The sequence below is a fragment of the Eucalyptus grandis genome, chromosome 2 (assembly GCF_016545825.1).
Source record: "Eucalyptus grandis isolate ANBG69807.140 chromosome 2, ASM1654582v1, whole genome shotgun sequence".
Lineage (NCBI taxonomy): Eukaryota > Viridiplantae > Streptophyta > Magnoliopsida > Myrtales > Myrtaceae > Eucalyptus > Eucalyptus grandis.
Genome location: NC_052613.1, coordinates 55947771 through 55968395, shown reverse-complemented (window position 1 = coordinate 55968395; position 20625 = coordinate 55947771). Strand labels below are relative to the sequence as shown.

The 20625-nt window shown below is 41.7% G+C and overlaps 5 protein-coding genes across 5 annotated transcripts; 4 read left to right on the top strand and 1 right to left on the bottom strand.

Annotated features, from left to right (window-relative positions):
• Positions 1-907: 907 nt before the first annotated feature.
• LOC104433958 (mRNA-decapping enzyme-like protein) lies at positions 908-6643 on the top strand. The gene is made up of 8 exons (XM_010046883.3): positions 908-1337; positions 1551-1591; positions 1836-1885; positions 2856-3000; positions 3116-3172; positions 3874-4000; positions 5263-5736; positions 6322-6643. The coding sequence occupies exons 1-8, from the start codon at positions 1179-1181 to the stop codon at positions 6376-6378; spliced, it is 1110 nt and encodes a 369-aa protein (XP_010045185.1). The 5' UTR covers positions 908-1178; the 3' UTR covers positions 6379-6643.
• Positions 6644-7717: 1074 nt separating this feature from the next.
• LOC104433957 (small RNA-binding protein 11, chloroplastic) lies at positions 7718-10050 on the top strand. The gene is made up of 4 exons (XM_010046882.3): positions 7718-7936; positions 9333-9401; positions 9478-9584; positions 9659-10050. The coding sequence occupies exons 1-4, from the start codon at positions 7816-7818 to the stop codon at positions 9764-9766; spliced, it is 405 nt and encodes a 134-aa protein (XP_010045184.2). The 5' UTR covers positions 7718-7815; the 3' UTR covers positions 9767-10050.
• A 691-nt stretch (positions 10051-10741) lies between these two features.
• On the top strand, positions 10742-11832 carry LOC104433956 (photosystem I subunit O). The gene is made up of 4 exons (XM_010046880.3): positions 10742-10900; positions 11011-11083; positions 11186-11365; positions 11556-11832. The coding sequence occupies exons 1-4, from the start codon at positions 10816-10818 to the stop codon at positions 11644-11646; spliced, it is 429 nt and encodes a 142-aa protein (XP_010045182.1). The 5' UTR covers positions 10742-10815; the 3' UTR covers positions 11647-11832.
• A 1824-nt stretch (positions 11833-13656) lies between these two features.
• LOC104433955 (NAC domain-containing protein 60) lies at positions 13657-16156 on the top strand. Its single transcript, XM_010046879.3, is given in 5 exon segments — positions 13657-14079; positions 14585-14701; positions 14704-14837; positions 15013-15228; positions 15464-16156. Coding segments are annotated over 5 exon segments (1113 nt in total). The 5' UTR covers positions 13657-13871; the 3' UTR covers positions 15902-16156.
• Positions 16157-16305: 149 nt separating this feature from the next.
• Positions 16306-17992, bottom strand: LOC104435720 (apoptosis-inducing factor homolog A). The gene is given in 6 exon segments (XM_010048420.3): positions 16306-16416; positions 16418-16542; positions 16545-16584; positions 16700-17145; positions 17240-17496; positions 17847-17992. Coding segments are annotated over 6 exon segments (1125 nt in total).
• Between the last annotated feature and the right edge of the window lie 2633 nt (positions 17993-20625).

The following is a 20625-nucleotide window of genomic DNA, read 5'->3' as shown; positions in this document are numbered from 1 at the left end:
ATTATACAGAACTATTTTAATCTAGTAATTATAGGATCGTTTGTCCTTTGAAAGCCCATAATTTGGATTTTGATAAATGCATTACCTTCTTTTGAAAAAGTATGTTCAAAGTTGATTTGAAACTGATCCAGTTAGGAATCAATGGTTCTTTTTTTGGAATTTGAAACTAGGTTTGACAATCCGTGTCTCATCATGCTGTGTCTAAATGCCAAATGACATAAAATATATGGCTAATTTAAAAACGACATGCTAAATATTCAAATTGAATAGCCTAGATATAAATAATTGAAACATGTTACATAACACAATATGACTCATGCTATTATCAATCATCTTACTAATTCGCATGTCGACATGACATAATGCAATAATAATTTTTATTTCGTTTGCAACACGAAAATAAATGAACTTTAAATTTGTTAATTCGTGTCCGGATGGATGCATCAATCGGTCATCGGTCAACTATGTAGGACATGATTATAAGCACATTATAAGCGGGTCGACACAATCTCATACGTGACTCGAATCCATTTATGCCAAATACAAATTGGTGTACCATGTCATGCAAAACAATGTCATGTCAAGAACTATCGAACATATTTGGAGTTGGAAGCGAGCAACAACATGCTCCTCTTGAAATCGAAAGCAACCAACTCTTTTAGACAATGCAGATTGAATCGTGGTATAATTTGCCTAGCATGAAATCTAGAATTTGAGCTTGGTAGTTGTTATGGTTCATAACGAACATCTAGTTTTCCCTCCCTTTCAAGTTTCAATCATTAAAAGGAATAAAAATTGAGAAGATGCAAGAAAAGAATGGAGAGAGAGAGCATAAGCGGGCCGCGGGTTTTTGCAAAGGGACAAGCCGATGGGTGCCGACCAGCCCGACCCGCCCGAAGGGCCCGCCCCAAAACCCGACACCGTCCTCCCCGTTCTCTCTCTCCCTCTCTTTCGCCTCCCTTCTTCCCTTCCATCGGCGCAACAATATCTCGCCACTCTCTCTCTCTCTCTCTCTCTCCAGAAGAGATCAACTCTCAGACGCCATCTCCACAAGTACAGAGAAAGCAGGAAATCTAGGGTTTTTCTTTCTCAAGCCTCAATCCGGGGAATTCGATCGGAACGGCGAAGATTCAGCAGCCAGATTGCAAAGAAAGGGGAACCGAAGGCTTGAGCCCCAAATGTCGCAGAGCGGGAAGCTGATGCCGAATCTGGATCACCAGAGCACCAAGCTCCTCAACCTCACCGTCCTCCAGCGCCTCGATCCCTTCGTGGAGGAGATTCTCATCACCGCCGCCCACGTCACCTTCTACGAATTCAACATCGATTCCAGCCAATGGGTCAGTTCCCCTCTTCTCTCTCTCTCTCTCTCTCCCTCCCTCCCTCCCTTCGTGGCTTCTTCCATTGTTTCGTCCCGGGTTTCTGCGCCTGCGGGCGCGCTTGAGCTGTGTTGGAGATGCTGTCGAGCTACCGGATTCGATCATTTCCGAGCTCCTTCGGCTGGGTCTCGTGCGGGTGTGAACCTGTTTCTCCACTTGTTTTGTCTTTTGCAGAGTCGGAAGGACGTGGAAGGGTCTCTGTTCGTTGTCAAGAGGTGAGTGATCGAACTGATTTGTGGGCATGCCCGGGTTGTTATCCGTGTTATGGTTGGTGAAATTTTTAATTTTGTCGTGTTCGGTGTCGGATTTATTGTGGACTTGATTTTCCGGGGCGAGGGTCCCTTTGCGGACTGTTATCTGGAATCAGCTTCGGATTTTTGTGTTTGAGCTGTGTGTTTGAGTGTGCTTGACGGGCATTTCTGGCAGCTTGATCATTCGCTTCTAAAATTTTTGTTGCAGGAACACTCAGCCTCGGTTTCAGTTTATTGTGATGAATCGCCGCAACACAGGTTGGTGGACTTTATTATTGCTCATTTGCTGGTTTATCTCAGAAAATCCTGTTTCATATCTTTGTATGTAAGCTCGTTTCAGCCGATGATAGTTTTAATGGAATATTCTCTGCGGTTTATGTATTCATGGCTTTTCCTGTACAAACTGTGGGAAATGAGAGTTTCATGTCTAGGGATATTCGTGCAGAGGGCTATTAGGATAATTTAATGTTTCACTGTTGAAGTGTAGAGACAAGCTTTCGAAGTAATCCCTTTTTCTTTTTCCAGACTGCTTATGATCCTTACTTTTGCTGCTATTTTGGGCATTAATTTGTAAAGATTTGGTTTATTTTTACTTTAAGAATCAAGTGTTTACATCTAGTTTTCCATATTTATCATCCTCCTTTTTAGCCTATGCAACCTGGGGAAGTTTTACCCGATGTGACTTTGGAGACTTTTTTTGTCTGTCCAAATAAATCAAGAATTCAGATATAACACAATACCCAATTGAGATAAGCATCAATACCCATGCATAGTCTAATATATTTTGATCTTCCCAAGCTTACTCAGGTCTGAACCGCGAGAGATACTTCCCAAATAAGATTGCCAATGGTACAAGTGCTCGACTTAGTGAAGATGGAAAAGCGCAGTAACTTCACCTGTGCCTTTTTAATAGTTGAGTCGAGAAGGGGTCCTTTTTTTATTGTTTTGCATACTTCAGGAGCTGAAATTTAGTATGACTTTACCCAATTTTGTCGGTTCACTAACTTTAACTACAAACTCTGGTGTACCCTTTGCTTCTCTATATCTTATTTACTAAGTGAGAAGTGCTGTATAGTAAGTTATTGTAATTTTTAAAGTCAATCAGATGGTCGTTGATCAAATTATTTGCAGCATTACTCTCAGAATCTTACCGCTTCAATTTCTAGATGAGCGGAGTGCTCAATATTTATTACAGTCTGCACTTTTAAGAGAGCAATGTTTTATGCAGATAATCTGGTAGAGAATCTTTTGGAAGATTTCGAGTTTGAAGTCCAGGTTCCATATTTATTATACCGGAATGCTGCTCAGGAAGTAAATGGTATATGGTTCTACAATGCACGGGAGTGTGAAGAGGTGGCGAATCTTTTTAACAGGTATTAGGAAAATTGGATATTTGTTGCTGTTTATGTATTATGAATCTACATATATTATATGCTTATTTGTGATTCAATTCTTCTGTAAGAGTAATTTCTGCTTTTTGCATTTTAGGATACTTAATGCATACTCCAAGGTTCCTCAAAAGTCAAAGGTGCCCACAACTAAAAGGTACTAAGCGGTTTCTTTTGTTAGTGCTAAATATGCAAATTGTTCATGAAGGCATAAAATCAGTATTTCACCATAGATGGTTTTCCTCCTGTTTTTACTAGTAGAGCTGCTTATCTTCACCTTGGCCTTCGGGCTGTGATTTTTGGAACTTGCCTTGTTTTCTGCTTCTCGATGATCTATGCATACCTGGACTGCAATATGTTTGGCAGTTGAAGGCAACATACACTATAGGAGTTTCTAAGAGAAGCACTTAAATGACAGATTTGTAGTCCTGTTTGTAATACCTGCTATAACTATGGTGATCTTAATGTATTTGCTTGAAATTTTTTCACCTCCGTTGAGTTTGAGGGGGATGTTGCAGTCTTGACTGTGAATTTTTAGTTTTTTTTCTTTTTGCTACAAAAGTAGTGTAAATTGCAAGTTTCACCTGAAAGTTGGCTTTTATAATATGCCCTCTATCGGATGGATACTGTAGTAAATTTTATCAGTTTGGCAAGTGTCACGTTGTGGTGCTCAACGTAGAAGTGCCAAAGTTTTCAAGCATTACCAGTGCTTTTCGGTGAGGAAATTGATAATGGACAATGTTTTCTTTTACTCAATAAAAGACTGTAATGTCTTTTTCCCTCAAATAATTAGCTGTGTTCATTCAAAGTTTTGTCTTTTAGTTCTTTGCCGCTGAAGATTTTTCTTGCTTTCTGCAGTGAGTTTGAGGAACTAGAAGCTGTCCCAACTATGGCAGTGATGGACGGTCCTTTGGAGCCCCCATCATCTACGACACCCAATGTGAATGATGTCCACGATGATCCAGCCTTTGTGAACTTTTTCAGTGTACGTACTCATAGAGAATGTCAATTTTCTATAAGTAACTTTATTTGATGGGACGAAGGAGAATGTACATCAGCACAATGAAAATGCAGGTAGGAAGAAACAAGTGACATGTTGCATACACATGTTGCATACTCTGTAGGTGAATAAAATAGCATGCATTATAACATCTCCTGCACCTGCATTATGCACATACTTTTGTGCAGGAGGTATATTGATTAATGTGGGTTTTAGCGGTGCTATGAGATGACCTTCCTTTTCCTTGTCCATAAGGGAAAGAGAAGTCTTCCTTGATGACCTTCCTTTTCCCTTTCCATGGGGAAAAGTGAAGTCCTCTTACAATGGTGGGAGGAGTTATTGCACTAGCGTGCTTTTGAAGTTTGTCTAGTGCAATGAAGCAATGGAGGAAAATGATTGTGCACTTTTACATTCCCCTTTTATAGCAGGAGATGACTCTTTTATAATCGCAGAAGACTCTCGTATGATATTAAATTACTACTCCACTGGATGTTTAGAAATCTCATCTACGGATTGTGGCCTGCTTTTTGCAGGGTCTCAAGGCCAGTTGCATGTAAGAAGTTTTATTTAGTTCCTCTTGCTTCGTTTGTTCTGATACGTAGGTTCCATGTTTTGTAGAGAAACACATTCCTTCTGCTAAGTTAAATTCTTGCATTTGTGTCATCAAGAGTGGAAAGCTTCTGATTTCCATTTTTTTAGTAATTCCTCTACAGCTGGATCATTTGTGTTATTCTAAAGAGATGCCTTTGTAGTGTTTTGGCACTGATGGTCTGATGTCCCTTCTCCTCTTTGTTTCCCCTATATCTGCAGAAACCTTTGTTATTCAGTCACGAATCCTCTGATGATGTATAATTTCAAAGGGCGTAAAAGATCATTTCATGTACAATGAGCTGTTGCTTTCAGCTGGAATCCTCACTAGCTGATTTTTTGTAATGGTGGTGCAGTATGAATAGGGTTATACTGTTTAGATATGGAAAAAGATAACTTAGTGCCAATGAAGATGGGGAAAGTGGAGCACAGTTTCTGTTGAAAGTAGTTAGAATCTACAGCAAACTCCTTCCCTATTTGCCCAGGCATTTATGGTGGTGGAAGTTCATTTTAGCTCATCATCTTTGAGAATGATAGGAGTGCTTTGTACCAGTGTATCTTGCTTAGCACATGTGTTCTCTTTAGCCATATTCTACATGTTTTGCCAAATTGCACTGTGTGCTTCCTTTTGGTCCCTAATGGTTTGCTTTGGCATGCAGTCAGCTTTGAATATTGGCGGTGCTACAAATGTAGCAGGTAGTGGACAACCTTTTCCATCTTCTTCGGCAATGGCTCCACCTCCGTGTCCTGTCTCGGCTTCCTCACCGGCTGTATCGACCTTGCAAATACCATCTCCTCCTTTGGCAGCACCTACCCCTCTTGGGTCTTTGCTTGATAATAATGATCCTGGTATCAACAAAAATCATGCAGCTAATCTAGTGAAGCCTTCATTTTTTATCCCTCCGCCATCCTCCTCTGCAGCAATTGTACCACCTGTCTCTTCGTCAATGCCTACTGCTCCTCCACTTCATCCACCTGTCAATTTACAACGTCCATATGGTGCTCCAATTCTTCAGCCGTTTCCACCACCAACGCCCCCTCCATCTCTCACGCCTACTGCTGTTCCTACTGCCAACTATGCACCTGTCATAAACAGAGATAAAGTCAGAGACGCACTATCAGTGCTTGTTCAGGTTAGTTTGCTTGTAGTGCTTTTTGCCATCTCTTACAGGAAGTCGTACCAGTTAAATGATATAAGAAAGTAAAATGACTGACGTGCCAACTTGTTTAAGGATAATACCTAACTGAAAAGGTTGCCCTCATTATCATAGCTCATCTAGCTTTTACTGAGTAAACGGACTTTGGATGCACAATCAGAGATTCTTCTTTCATTCCTAAATTTCTTCCCTATCTATGTTTATTGAGCTTTAGCATTATGAAGAAATCATTGGATCTTCTCTTTTAAGGTACAGGGTGCTTTGTTTTATAAAGGTGTCTTATGGTTCTCCTGGTGATAACTCGGGTTCCTCCCGAAGCCCATACTTGATAAAGATCTACTCGGTCTGAATCAAAATTTTCCCATAAAAAGTTTTCTAATCCCACCGTACGTGTTTTCTGCTCCGCATATTATGAGCCAGAATTAGATTTTTCTGGAGTTGAATCAATAAGATCTGCTGGTGCTAGCTGCTCTGACTTTCTAGCAAAGACACCGTTAACTATATCTTTCAATCACTTATAACAATCCGACTACCCTGCAAATGACCTCGTCGCTCTTGCAGGACAATCAGTTCATCGACATGGTATATCGAGCATTGCTAAACGCACACAATTCATGAGCAGCCAAGATGGTGGGGACCTGACTTTCTTCTCTGTTGGGGTTTTGGAGTTTGTGCATTTTCCTTTCTCATCTTGAACAGTCAGATCCGCGTGTATGATTCCATTTGTATAGCATTTTGCTCTGTTGTCTGATAACCTTACAGTAAGGTATATAACTTTTGCTATGGTCTTTGTTAATCATCTGTGAATGTTGTCTGCTGAGATCATGGCACTATTCTAAAAATTAGAAATCAAAAAAGTGAGTAGACCTAGTCTATTGAATCATGACTATGTCCTTCATTTATATGCATAGTAGACCTAGCCTGTTTGAACCATGTTATGTTGGCGGCATTCGCAGCAACAACCAAGAATGCCGTCTCCATCTGTTTCCGTTGCTACATGTTAAATTTGGCCAAATTACAAACGAAATTGGCAAAAACTGTCTGAGAAAGATATGTACATCAACGAAATGAAATCGCGAAGCTTTCAACATACTTAGCCAGGCTGAAAAATTGAAGCTTCTGCTCCGTTGCGCCTAGCCTAGCCTGTGTTGCGAAAGCAAGCAAGCAAGAGAGGATCTTCGTCTATGTTTGGTTGGGCATTCCCAAGGGGGCTTTGAAGGCTCCCTTGGGAAATTTTGAGTGTTTGGCAAGAGTTTTTGAATGCCCAGTTATGCAGGCATTTTAAATGCCGAAAGCCGACGGAGGACTAGCTTTGTGACTGCGAGTGACAAAAGAGACAGAGACGGACCTTGTCGAGAAAGAATTTACCTGCTTAGGAGTTCAGATATCTCAGCATGGGAAAGAGAGAAGAGATTAAATATTAATTATCCACCAAAAATATTGATTCCCCAGAATTCTTAGGGTACCCATCAAAGGAGAGCGACTGTTCCAGCATCCTTTTTGGATTTATTAATTTTCCACCTTTTTGTTTTAATTCGATGTCCTTCACAGTTGCATACAGGATGCTCGACGCACTCCGAAATGGATTTGAGAAGAACCACATCATTTTCATTAATTGTGGAATATCTTGCTCGCGATAAGGAATTCCAAATTATGTCCAGAAAAATAAATTAAAATCGGTCTCCGTCTCATTTCATGATTACTTGTAAATAAGGAGAAATGGAGTATTATTTTCTTAAATTCCCAAGGAATATCGTAAGTGCGCTATAACGTTTTCTGCAATTTAAGTTGATTTTTTAAAGATTTCGACCGATGTCGATTTAAGAAGAAAACTGTTAAAAAATGGTAAAGCGTCATCCAATCTTATTCGGTTATTTATTTACAGTTAATTAAACCTAGCCAGAGTAAGAAAAATAAGAAGCAAATATTCGTTTAAGAACCAAAAAATTAGCCTGAAATGCTTCTTACAGCTTTTCTGCCACTTCTTCTTCTTCAGGTAATCTTAAGACTCGTAACCTCAAAAGAGCTCAGTCACGCCTCTCTCTCTCTCCTTCCATGGCGGCTGCTGGAAGAATTTCGAGGGGGTTCGTCAAGCTCCTATCGTCGCCTAATCCCATCGCTTCCCCAGCTCGTCTAATCTTCCATCGCGGACTCGCTTCCACGCTCTTCGTCAAAGGTACCGAATCCTAAGAAAAAAAAAAAAAAACTTTTCCTTTTTCCTTCTCTCGATACGTGTTGCCTGTGCGTGCGCTTGTTGGCGGCTGTACATGGCCGAGCCTTCCGACAAGGCGCAGCTCTGAGTGACCTGATCGAATGAGGGCGCCTTTTGGTCGGCGTCGGACCGACCTCCGAGAATGCGCTTCGGTTAATCACGCCTTCGAAGATTTCTTGGGTGGACTCTAGGAATTGGAATTTTTTTATTTTTTTTTGCTGGGCTCTAGTAATTGGGAATTTACCCTTTGATGACTTTTGCTCGAAATGGGTGTCCATGTTTCGAACTAAAGTCTGTTCTTTTGTTTTTTTTTTATCCCCGAATTTTAGTCCTTTCTTTCACCAGCTTATGGCCAGTAGAAGCTGGAATCTGTTCTTTCTGTTGCTGGTTTGCTGATGGGGCTAAGCTTGATAATGTTAGTTCACTGACGGTGATGGTGGTTAAACTAGTGATCTATCCGCAACTCCATAAGGATAGAAAAGGAGGGATGAATGAATGAATGGCTTTATATAATCTCTGTCGGCAGCAAGATTTCATAGTAAAGCGCAGGCGTACTTGTTCCGGCAGGATGGATGATTCCAGGGATGATCCACTTGCTGTGGAAAGCCGAAAGGTGAGATAACTGGTAGTCTGTAGTGATGGTGTTTCAGAATGTGACTTCTAGTTCATCGTCATCTGTCGTTAGTTGGATGGTGCCCCACCTTTGAAGGCTTCTTGGTCTTGAATATTGGATTAGATATGATGGAGCTTGTGAGGACTACTGAGGTTCAGGCTTTTGTCCCTGACCTCTTTCAACCTCCCGTGAACTGGGAAGCCATTTAGCTACTCTTTTGTGTTTGAAGGAAGTCATGTGGTGACAAAACGTAGGACATTCATCTGAGTGTTAAGTGGCTTTTTGTGTATTGGATCTGGCTTTTAGGATGCCAGATGATCATTTCGCCAATGGATACAGCTGTTCATCCATGTAACACGGCTAGGGATGCCAGTACTGGTACTGGCACAATATCATTGTCAGCTATTATCAAACCTTAGTAAGAGCGTAGAACAAAAATTTGTCAGCTGTGAAGCCAAGCAAATCTTAGAATTAAGATCTGTTTCTGGAGAATTCACAAATCTTTAGGGAGGAACCAAGAAAGTGTTTTTCAAGTAAGACTATGATGATCATTTCCTGAACTAATGATTGGTGGTAAAGGTCTGAATCTTCAGCTTTAATATCATCAGAGTTGCTTCTGGGGGAAATTTTAAATCATAGTTGATCTCACTATGAAATGCAGTTTCTAGTTAGAGCCAATACTCGGCCTATTCTAATATCGATCTTAAGTCAGGGCAAAACTTATTGTAAAATATTGCTCTTGAGCAGGTATAGCTTTTGACACGACTGAAGGCAAGCTAGCAGAAGCATTTTCAAAGTTTGGCCAAGTTGAAGGAGGTAAGCTTCAATATTTCCCCTTCAGAGCTTCAAGAAGCATTAGTGTCTCTGACCATGAAGCCACATTTCTTTCCAGCTAAAATAATAATGGATAAAGTAAAAAATAGATCAAAAGGTTTTGGATATGTGACCTTTGCTGTGGAGGAGGATGCCCGGAAAGCCTTGACTGACATGAATGGGAAGGTGAGAATCATGCCATCTCTTTGTACTTTACGCATTCTAGACCTTTGAAGTTCTGACCCTCTTTTTGCTTCTAGTTGCTAGATGGGCGTGTAGTGTTTGTGGACATGGCAAGAGCCCGAAGAAATGTTGCTGATTCCGTTCCAAAAGCCAGGCGACCTACTGAACCTCCCATTAACGATTGACTCAATTTTTGTTCTTCCTCTGTCTATATGTGTAATGTAGTTAGAGAACCGATGCATCATTTAGTCAATACACTCTATTTTACTTGGTTTCATACTGTTCACTATTTTTGCTGACCTTTTTTTCATTTATTTGTGGCTTGCAAATGTACTTCCTGTTGCTTCATAAGCATGCCATTTGCTTAAGGCACATCATCTTTTTCTTCATATTTGTGTTGTCATATCGAGAGCTTTTTGACATTGAAGAATATCAGTGCAGATAATATCAGTGCTCAAAAGTCTGAAAACCTCTGTGTTGGTTCATGGCTTGTTACCTGTTCTGTATTTACTTACATTGAGATGTAATGTCACTGATCGGATCAAAGAAGAAAAGTTAGTGCAGAGGTTTCAACCGAGTCTCGTAAGAGGCAAGGGAAAAGGGAGCCGGCCTGAGAACCGGACCCCGGTATTGATGCCCCTTCGATTTCATGCAGCAACTCGGTGACTGTGAATCAAGGTTTGAGGATTGTTTAACCTGGGAATTGGAGTTGTTCTGTATTTGCTGTCAAAGTGGATTTTACTCTGAGCTAAATGTCGGTACTGATATCTTTAAACTTTATGCTCAAAAGTTCATCTCTAACAAAAAACAAAGTCAGGATTTTGGGTGTTGGGTAATCAATGTAATTGAAATAAATCAACAAATTGATTGTGTTCTTTCGTCGTCTCTTTCTTTTTAAGAATTTCCCCCTTTAGTCTATGCTTGGGGGCTATTATGGTCAATATACACGTGGGCCTATGAGAAATGGCTTGGGCTCTTTCCAAGTGGCCCATTTACGAGCCCAAGTTGGCCCACACCAACTTGCTGAAGTGCGAACAATTCTCTCTGCACATATCTTTCGACGTCCCCACCACTTATCCATGCAAATCCGACGTGGCACGTTCCGATTGAGCGGCGACGTTATCCATGCAATCCGTCTTCCACAAAAATCTGTATCTCCTTCCTCAACAAAACCTCAATCCCCCGTATCCACCTCCCACTCTCGAGCCTCTCATCCCGAACCAGAAGACCGGAGATGGCAGCAAGCATGGCTACGTCGAGCGTCATCGGCCTCGGCTCCTCGGCCTTGACATCGCCGAAGAAGGCCTCCCTTGTCTCAGGTACACCTCATCATCCCGAAGTGCGCTTGCTTCTTAGCACTCCTAGCGTTCCATGCTCCCTTTTTTTTCTCTCGATCTTCGTCCCATCTGGAATCATTGGTCGTCTGCAGACTTTGTGAGGTCTCCGGTGAGAGCGAGGAACCCGATGAAGCCGGTTCGCGCTTCGGGAGGACGGTTCACATGGTAAGTGCTTCAGCGTTTGTTCAGCACCGATCAAGTTGGCTGCGTCGTGTCGACGTGATCTGGTTTGGCTGATTTCGATGTTGGTATGTATGTTTTTCGAAGCTTCCAGAGAGACTGGTTGCGCGCCGACTACAGTGTGATTGGGTTCGGGCTGATCGGGTGGCTCGCTCCATCCAGCGTTCCGGCGATCGACGGCAAGAGCCTGACGGGGCTCTTCTTCGAGAGCATTGGGAACGAGCTCGCTCACTTCCCCACGCCTCCCCCGCTCGCTTCCCCATTCTGGTGAGTTCATGAGATTTCACACGACCGATTCATTGCAAATAAATGCCGAAGCTTTACCTGTTCAGTTGATCAGTTAAAATCCCATGAACTCGGACCACTTGACAGTTTAACTTTGGTCGATTTAAGTTGCGTGATACGCGAACATCTGCAAAATGATTGATTTTTGGGGGCGAATCTGATGGATGAACAGGTTGTGGCTGATCACATGGCACCTGGGTCTGTTCTTGTGCCTCACCTTCGGTCAAATCGGCTTCAAGGGGAGGACCGAGGATTACTTCTGAAGAAGCTAAGAGACATTATCATGTTTCATGTGTAATCTTCTTGTAAATTACCCAGAAATTTCCCAGCAAATCTATCCTCTTCTTGTTTCGTCCCCTCCCTTCGAAATCCATGTACCCTTTTGTATCTGATGAACAGCTGCTGCTCGTATTTGATTTAACTCCGAGCTATATGCGTAGTATGCCCTCCTTCGTTGTGGCCCTTTTCATATTGCTGACGACAGAACCGCCAACGCCCGGCGGCGATCATTCGGGTTTTGCTTCCTTAGTCGTGTTCGGTTCTACCCTTAATGTCGAACCCGGTGAACGGGCATTGCAGTTCAAACCCAGCACAAGATAAAGGAGTCTTCCAACTTGGAATTCGTAGACGGAAGATGAACTTAGATTCATCGGATGATTGTGACCTTAAAGTGAATCTCGCGAGTCCAATGTCCGAACAATCTGTTTCAACTTTTTGCTGATGAACACGGTCTAGGAAGATTGATTTCTTGTCAATTTCATCGAGAAATGAAAGTTAGGATATCAAACAATCAAATTACAACGTTCTATAAAACTTCTCAAACCGATTGGTTGCACGAACTGAGTCTGAAATAAATAAAAAGTATATAGAGGTTGTACAATTTGAGAGAGGTGAATATATTTCAATTGAATTAATTTAGTTTTAAATCTTTTCACATTGATACTAATTTAAACCTTTCAACTAATATTGCTTGGTTAGTGTTGGCGTGGACATTGGCCAATCCGGTCAATACTAATGTGGCAATTTTTAATAACTTTAAATATATATTCTCTCTCTTCTTCCTTCTTGGGCTTCTTCTCTCTATAGTGGTCAGCAAGGCCAGCCTCACGATGGCCTTGTTGTGTAGCCCAAGGAGAAAGAAGAGAAAAAATTAAAAAATTATTTTAAAATTGCTATGTCAGCATTGGTCAGGCGATCAACATTAGTCGGTCTTCACATCAACAATAGTCAGCCAACGTTGGTTGTAAGGACTAAAGTAGTATTATATAAAAAAATTTAGGATTAAATTGGCTTAATTAAAAAGTTTATGATTAAATTGCATAACAATTTTTAATATAATATGAAAATAACACTTGGTTCTCGAATCATAAACAATTATAAATTATAATTATATATTATTATATGATTCACATTTTCAATAATTTATGAGCTTCACAACAAATTATTATTCTCACACTATCTCAAAAAATATTTTAGGCTGCGTTTATTTGCATTTCTTTTTTCTGTTTTTAAATAACTTTTTTTGTTTTTTGTTCGAAAAAAAAAGGAACAGAAACACGTTTGTGCGCATTTTTATTCCAAAATTATTTTTTTGTTCCTAGAAACACATCTCAATCTGGAAATAAGCAAAAAAAAAAGTTATTTCAACCACCCACGAGGGTGGCTTTTTGAAACAAAATTTAAAAACACTTTCTTTTCTTGCTTTTTCTTCTCTCTTTTTCTTCTTCTTTTTCTTTTCTTTTTCTTTGCCTCCCGGTCGTTGGCCTCAGGCGGGACACGGGGTTCCCGGTCACCAAAAAAAAAAAAAAAAAAAAAATTGTTTTGTTTTTGGAACAAAATTTAGAAACCTCTTTTTCTTCTTTTTCTTCTCTCTTTTTCTTCTTCTTTTTCTTTCTTTTTTTTTTTGGCTGGTCGAGCTCACCCCAAGCTCGCCCAGCCGAGGGCGAGACCTCGTCGCGGCCCCAGGTGGCGAGCCCACCCAAGCTCGCCGTGGTGGATGAGGCCGCCGACTAAAAGAAGAAAAAAAGAAAAAATAAAAAATAGAAAAAAAAATTATACAAATTCTACCAAACGTGTTTTACATTCATTTTTTTATTCCGAACAAATTTACTAAACACATTTTTTGTTAAAAAATTGTTTCCAAAACATAAACACTTTTTTTTATTTATGTTTCTCAGGAATAATTTTTAAATAAATGTTATCGAACACGCCTTTACTAACAAAATTCCTTTTTGATACCTTTCCCAAATTTAAAGGCGTCGGACGGCCATCCACGTGACCATCACGCTGCGCCACCCGCCGCTTCAACTCCGCCAGCGAGCCGGTGGAGAAAAAGGCAAACGCCTATCGCGTCCCGAAGAGCTTTGCTCTCTTTCTTGATGAAGACGGCGAACTGGCGACTGCGAACGAGACCTCCCCGTCCTGTTCTCGTCTCGACGATCAGCCGCGCGAACCGAACCGACCCAATTCGAGCTTGACGCGGGAGAAGATGGACGGCGTGTGCAGCGACGGAAGGGATGGGCGGATCGTATCGATGGCCGACGCGGCGTCGATGTACCCGGGGTTCAAGTTCTCGCCGTCCGACGCCGAGCTCATCTCGCACTACCTGACGAAGAAGCTCGAGGGCATCGACAAGAGCGTGGAGCAGCTCATCCCCGAGGTCGACTTCTCTGCCCACGAGCCCTGGGACTTGCCCGGTTGGTGTTTCGGTTCCCCTTCATCTGCCTTCTGATTCGGTGTTCTTGTCGCCCGTGCGTGTTCTGTAGTAGTTCGTGTTCTTGGTATGTGGGCATGGTTCTGTTTCTGGAAAAAGCTGCATCCAGTGTGAGCCTCGTCGTATGCGTGAACTCTAGGAGAAAACGGTCCTGCCGCCTACTGAAGTTAGAATTCGATGGGCAGAGGATGCGGTTCGCGTTTTATACCTTGACAACAAGAATGGTTCCTGCGTTAAAAAACTGTCTACTCTTCAGGGCGGTATCTGAGAATTTCGTTGAAAAAGGATCGGATTAAGAGAATATAGGCGTTCAATTGATTTCTAAGGTTGGATGCATGTATCGCACACAATTTACTGACTCGGATTAATTGCATAGTTAACTGGAGCTGATCTGTAGGGGAATTTTGGTCCTCTGTAGTCCAAACTTGTAGCCTGTTCTCCCTTATATTAGGTTTGCTTCGTTGAAGTCGGTTGCTTTATGATCTCAGCCAAATCGATCGTCCCCTCGGAGAGCGAGTGGTTCTTCTTCTCTGTTCGGGGCAGGAAGTATCCTAAGGGGTCCCAGAGTAAGAGAGCGACCGAACATGGGTACTGGAAAGCCACAGGGAAGAGCGCAATGTGAAGTCCAGCTCTGCGGTGATCGGTACAAAGAGAACCCTCGTCTTCCACCTGGGTCGGGCACCGAAAGGGAAAAGGACGGAGTGGATCATGCATGAGTACTCGATGAATGCAAAGTCTCAGGTAATGATAGCATTTGATTTAGAGCCTTTACCTAATGCATCGACCTTTTCCTTGTATCTGGCCCTCTATGAGTCTATGTGATGCTACCGACATCAAAATGTGTGTGCATTCTGTAGAGGTAAGGTCAATACCTAAATAGAACGACTAAAATCGTTTTGTGTGTTTGCCCGTTCAGAATCAGCAGGATTCTCTAGTTATCTGCCGCCTGCGAAGAAGCAGTCAGTTCCAAATGGGCGGTGCCTCCGATCTAACGCAAACGTCTGATGTTGACCGGACAGATGTCTCTGAAGGAGACAACTTGGCTGAAGGTTGTGCGAGGAATTGCTCTGGAAGTTACAATTCACACTCCGTCGAGCAAATTGAGTCCAGCTCCAATTCCTCCCATCAAAAGGTTCATCGCGTTTCAAGAAGTTTAATATTTTGGAATGCCAAAGTTTGCTATGGAATTGTGGTTTTACTTTATTCATCAATAGCACCTCCTCTTTCATCTACGCCCTTTTCGTATCAGAAGTACCTTTCCAAATTATGGGATTGAATTTTAAAGTTGATTTCAGGTGGAACTGGTCTCCAAATAGTCAGCTAATATTGTACTAACTAAAATCCATTTCCCCTGTTATACCATTCAGAATTCCGATGGCAACGAGGACTTTTATGCAGATATACTGAAAGATGACATTGTCAAATTAGATGAGTCTTCTGTTTCTCCAACTCGCGACAGCCTGCCCACTGTTCCAAATAATCTAGAGGCAGAGCTAATGTCTCAAGATTCGCAAACACTAGTGCAAGATTTCATATCGCCGATCCCTCCTTTCCAGGGCACCGCGAATCGAAGAATCAGACTGAGGCGGCATAAGCCAGAGAGGTCTAGTAAGATAGTGCTGGAGATGAAGGCCAATGACTCCTCTGCAGAGAAGGCAGAACCTCAAACAGGAAGCTCAGGGCCCTCAGAGAGAAGAACCCGTGTGATCATTAGTCAGTGGCTTGTGTACGGTATCCTAATCGGCCTGACCTTATTGTTTGTTTATCTGCTTGGTGGTTTCCAACTTTCCATAGAGTCGAGATGATTGTACATACATCCTGAACTTTGGTCGCTGGCTCTGTTAGAAGCAGGCCTTATATGGTAGAGGGTTTCTTCTTCTCCTTTCTCTCTCTCTCTCTGTCTTTTTAGAGAGAGAGAGAGAGAGAGAGAGAGAGAGAGAGAGAGAGATTATGCCAGAATTGGCTGATCCTATGACCTTCAAGAATGATATGAGCAGTTTTTCAGGAAAAACCCTGTGCATTAAATTTGCCAGAGATTAATGTCAAAGAGTGTTGCACAACACCGTTCTGCCGTAGTGCAAAAATACCACACCGTCACATTCAATTCGAAAGTTCTCTTTTAAGGGAAGTGATGAAATGAGAGAATCAAAGATGAAGACTGGTGAGCGCTGTTGACACTCTGAAGATGACACTGAAAATGCCAAAAACTTCAAGAGTAGGCAATGGCAGGTTTTAGGCCTATCAGCTTCCTTGTTTTGCCGATGAACAGGTCCTTAGACTTGATCGCGCCGGGAATCCTCCCAGTGATGGTCGTGACTCGTGAGCGAGAACTGTGCCAGTGCTTCTCTCCTTCCGAGGGAGGCGATGGCTTTTACTGAACAATGCTCGTAGACCGCCATCTTCCTTTCTTCGCCTCCATCCATCAACAGCTTCAAGTTCTTCACTGCACCGCGGCATGCTTTTGTGCCAAACAACCTTGCTCGATCTCCTGTTGTCATGTTACGTAACTGTTTCCGTCAGCGATTTTGACATCGAATGTGTTCTTGGGGAAACCGCGTCAAATATAATGAACTTGAGCAGAGTAATCTGCATTCCGAACTTACCTGAACATCAGTAATATCTCCGACTGCAAATATGTTATCGCGACCTTCGACTCTCATACACTGATCAACCTTTAATCTTCCAAATCGATCCAGGTTTCCTTTCAAGAATGTCTCCTCGAGCTATGAAGAAGCAAGCGGCTTCCCCGTGCATAAAAAATGGCAATCTGCTTTGATAGTTTCTCCGTGGGAAGTTCTGTACGTTCCATCCGATAAGGAATTCAAGTCGACCAGCTGGTCCAATTTCACATCCACGTTCTTTGTCCTTAACCAGTCTAGAGTTTTCTCCGAAGCCCTCGGTCCGATGAATTCTATCAACCTCAATCCGCTGTGAACGAGGGTGATCTTTTCGTCCGGGGAATCGATGGCAATTTCTGAAGCGAGTTCAACACCAACCGGGCCGCCACCAACGATCAAAATGGATCGAGCCGATTTTATCTTTTGATTATCTGCATGCAACAGATTCAGACTCGAACACAAGTCAACAGAACAAGAACACAAATGACTGCCACAACGGTTCGCGTTTTTGCAGCTTCCCAGTACCTGCCTCAAATTGTTTGAGTCTCTCGGTTTTGGTGGTGGGAACCGGATCTTGGTGACCCGTGGCAATGACAAGATAATCGAAGGCATATAAGCGGCCATCGGCTGTCGATACTTCCGACTCGGTGATTTTAATCGACTTCGACCTGACGACCCGAGCATTAGGGAGGTAGTCTCTATGGTTGATCAGTGATCGGTCCCCAAACATCGGCTCTACCATTGACCTCAAGCTTGCCCATGGAATCTCGAATTATTCCTTCCTGTTTTGATTCAAACCAAACTTTAGCCACAATACGAAAATTCATGACTAGAACTCCACACCAAATAAATAGGTAGAATCTACATTTTTGCTGCATAGATGTTGCAGAGACAAGTAGACAAGGAAAAGAACAATATACTGGGAGTTGCATAAGAATTATGAACAAAGATGAACAGCACGAGCAAAGCCTAATGAGAACATCCATCAAGTAATCGCAGGAGCTAGCGCTAGAGCTGGGGACAAGTGAAGTAGGGCAAAAGCCAGGGAATGAGACAAAGCCAAGCCAGGCCAAGTACAGAGAAAGCTTGAGCAGGAAAGGTTATGAGAATGGCAGGAGGCGACGCAACTCACAGGTCGACAAGGGTGACGTCTGCGCAGAACTGGAGAGACTTGGCGATGAGAGAGCCGCCGACACCTCCTCCTATCACCACCACCCTCCTCCTCTTTGCACTCGACCCTTCTTTCCAATCCATCTTCTGCCTCATTACAAGCTCCATCTTCCTTAAATCTCTATTGCTTCCATTGCTTAGCGAGGCGTGCGAGGACGATCACCGGAGGCCTTTTTCCTCACGTCCAAGGAATTGGTACAAGTTCTGGAGAATGTTAACGATGAGCTCATATTATTATTACCAAGTCTTGCACAAGTCGCCCCGTTTTGTTGCCCTCTCTTCTCCGTTCGCATTAACATTGGAATCCATGATTGGTTGGTCGAGAATCATAACTTGATCTCGTTCCTCCACTTATCTTCACGGACATTGCCTTGTGCGTAGGAATACCTTCCAAGTTAGTTTGACATGTTCATACTCACTAGAAAAGCTCTAAAAATACTAGTTATGAGATGATACAAATGAAAAGGGAAGATCTTTTACATATAAATCTTCATCGAATTACAACATAGACCTCTCATAAATTTAACAGTGGACATTTTATCTTTCCATCAACTCACTACCCACATTTATTACAAAAATACTCAAGACTAATATACATTTACAGTAATACCTGCGCTTAGAATATTCTAAAGGAGAATATTCTAAAGGAGAGAGGTTGGCCTAATCTTCTCGGATTTTCACGGCCCCTTTTTGTATATGGAACAACTTATCCTAAAATTATTATGTTCGCAGCTTGATAACTCCTAAGTCTACTTTCCTTGCCTCTACGAACGTCAACGCTGACTTTCCTTCCTGCTTAAAGTCAACGTCGACTTGGTTGAGAGACCGGAGTTGGTTGCACAGCCTGGTGCGCTTCCAAAAACGGACTACCAGGCAATCTAAAATATGCGGACCGGATCTGTCCACGGTTGGCGACCGACCGGCGAGGACTTTGTTCTCCAGGGCCTTATCATGGTCCGAGCCCATAAGTAGTCGGGCCTACCTTGGGGTATCGCTTGGAATTTTATTTCAACCCCTGCCCAGCCCAATTAGCCACCTTACTGCTTGGATAACAGTTAGCATTTCCATAAAAAAAAAAAAAAAAGGGATGATCTATGCTTGCGCGTGATTATACGGAAGCATTCTTATGCACAAGCCAAAAAAAGAGCAGAATTGTCTTCCACGAGATCACGAGTTTGATCTATGACGGGAATGAATTTCTGCACAGCTCATTTGCTACGCTTGTCTAACTGCATCGCATTTCGCATGGGAAAATTCTTTTTATCATAATGGGGCTACGGTGACAGGCTCGCCAATCTCGAATCTTATATCGTAGGTAGTGCGCAATTAACTACTTGTGCCATGTTACCCAACTCCATCATATTTTGCACAGGGAGATCTCTTGAATGTGGACTGGATAGTAGATAATACACAAGTCATTAAGCATTAGCTTATCTACCAAATCGACTTTAATCGGAAAAGGTAAAAACACCTCAACAGTAGTCCATCGAAACCTGCCTCTGACGATGGCCTTGGCAAATATATCTGTCATTAGAGCATAAATTGGTTCAATGTTCAACGTGGTCTATAGACGTTTAATTTATTTAATGCTATCCTTGAAGTACTAGTAAATGTTTATGAACCTTCTGTTTACTCAAACAATAGATTGGCTATTATGTGGTGATGTGAAAATTACTCACAATATGTTGAGTTGGATTTTTTAAAAAATGACGGTTCAATTTGTCCTTTTTATTCATCTATTTTGGAAAAGAAAAAATAAAGATGTTAATAAGTCCATCGTTATTTGATGATGTGAATTATCATATCTTGAATTGAAATGAATAGCTTATGTGGATATTGAATTGTGTGCAACTTTTTATCCTTCTTGTCCACCCTAAAAAGTAATTGATAAGCTATAATCAGCAGATTCCACTTAATGTGAATTAACTAAAATACGAGAATAATATTTTTATATAATTCAGGGACTAGATTGAATAGTTGCCAATACTTTAAAGAACACTCTAAATAACTCAAAATTTTAAGGATCATATTGCATGTCTAATGAAAAATCAATGATCATTTATGTCATTTATTATATATATAATTAAGAGGGAGAGCAGAAGAGCAACACCCCCACAGCTCAGCATGTAGGACCTGTTCCTCAATGATCCACAAATGCACGGGCTTCAGCCATGTGAATGTCGCACACGCGATTTTCCATTTTCAGTTTCTTCTTCTTTTTTAATTTTTTGTGCATTTATTTTGTATGGAAATATACAAACATCAAACAGAATATATTTTCACTTCTCATGTCTTGTTTCACAACCTCACCGTGTCAATTAAGGTAGAACTAACTGTTGATGTGAACACGGAGTAGTCCATTGAAACCCTTCTCCGACGATGGCCTTGGCAATTATATCTATCATTAGAGCATAAATTGGTTCATACACAGTCTCAGTTCGGTTTTTGCAGAGTTTGATTTTGTTATGATCAAGAATATTAATATTTTAGGAAAACGGCGCACATAAGCCCTAAACTCTCACGCAATGCTCAAAGTGGTCCATAGATGTTTAATTTATTTAATGCTACCCTTGAAGTATTGATAAATATTCAATATGATCCTTTTGTTTATTCAGATAATAAATTGGCCATTATGTGGTGATGTGAAAATTACTAACAATATGTTGAGTTGGATTTTTTTTAAAATGATGGTTCATTCACCTATTTTGGAAAAGAAAAAAAGAAAGACCAGGACATTAGCA

Bases quoted from the DNA above. Each gene is read 5' to 3' on its own strand.
- LOC104433958 (XM_010046883.3), top strand. From the start codon at position 1,179: ATGTCGCAGAGCGGGAAGCTGATGCCGAATCTGGATCACCAGAGCACC. The intron at 1,886-2,855 runs GTTGGTGGACTT...TGTTTTATGCAG, and splicing joins GATGAATCGCCGCAACACAG to ATAATCTGGTAGAGAATCTT. The intron at 3,001-3,115 runs GTATTAGGAAAA...TTTGCATTTTAG, and splicing joins GTGGCGAATCTTTTTAACAG to GATACTTAATGCATACTCCA.
- LOC104433957 (XM_010046882.3), top strand. From the start codon at position 7,816: ATGGCGGCTGCTGGAAGAATTTCGAGGGGGTTCGTCAAGCTCCTATCG. The intron at 7,937-9,332 runs GTACCGAATCCT...GCTCTTGAGCAG, and splicing joins TTCCACGCTCTTCGTCAAAG to GTATAGCTTTTGACACGACT. The intron at 9,585-9,658 runs GTGAGAATCATG...TTTTGCTTCTAG, and splicing joins TGACTGACATGAATGGGAAG to TTGCTAGATGGGCGTGTAGT.
- LOC104433956 (XM_010046880.3), top strand. From the start codon at position 10,816: ATGGCAGCAAGCATGGCTACGTCGAGCGTCATCGGCCTCGGCTCCTCG. The intron at 11,084-11,185 runs GTAAGTGCTTCA...TGTTTTTCGAAG, and splicing joins TCGGGAGGACGGTTCACATG to CTTCCAGAGAGACTGGTTGC. The intron at 11,366-11,555 runs GTGAGTTCATGA...ATGGATGAACAG, and splicing joins CCGCTCGCTTCCCCATTCTG to GTTGTGGCTGATCACATGGC.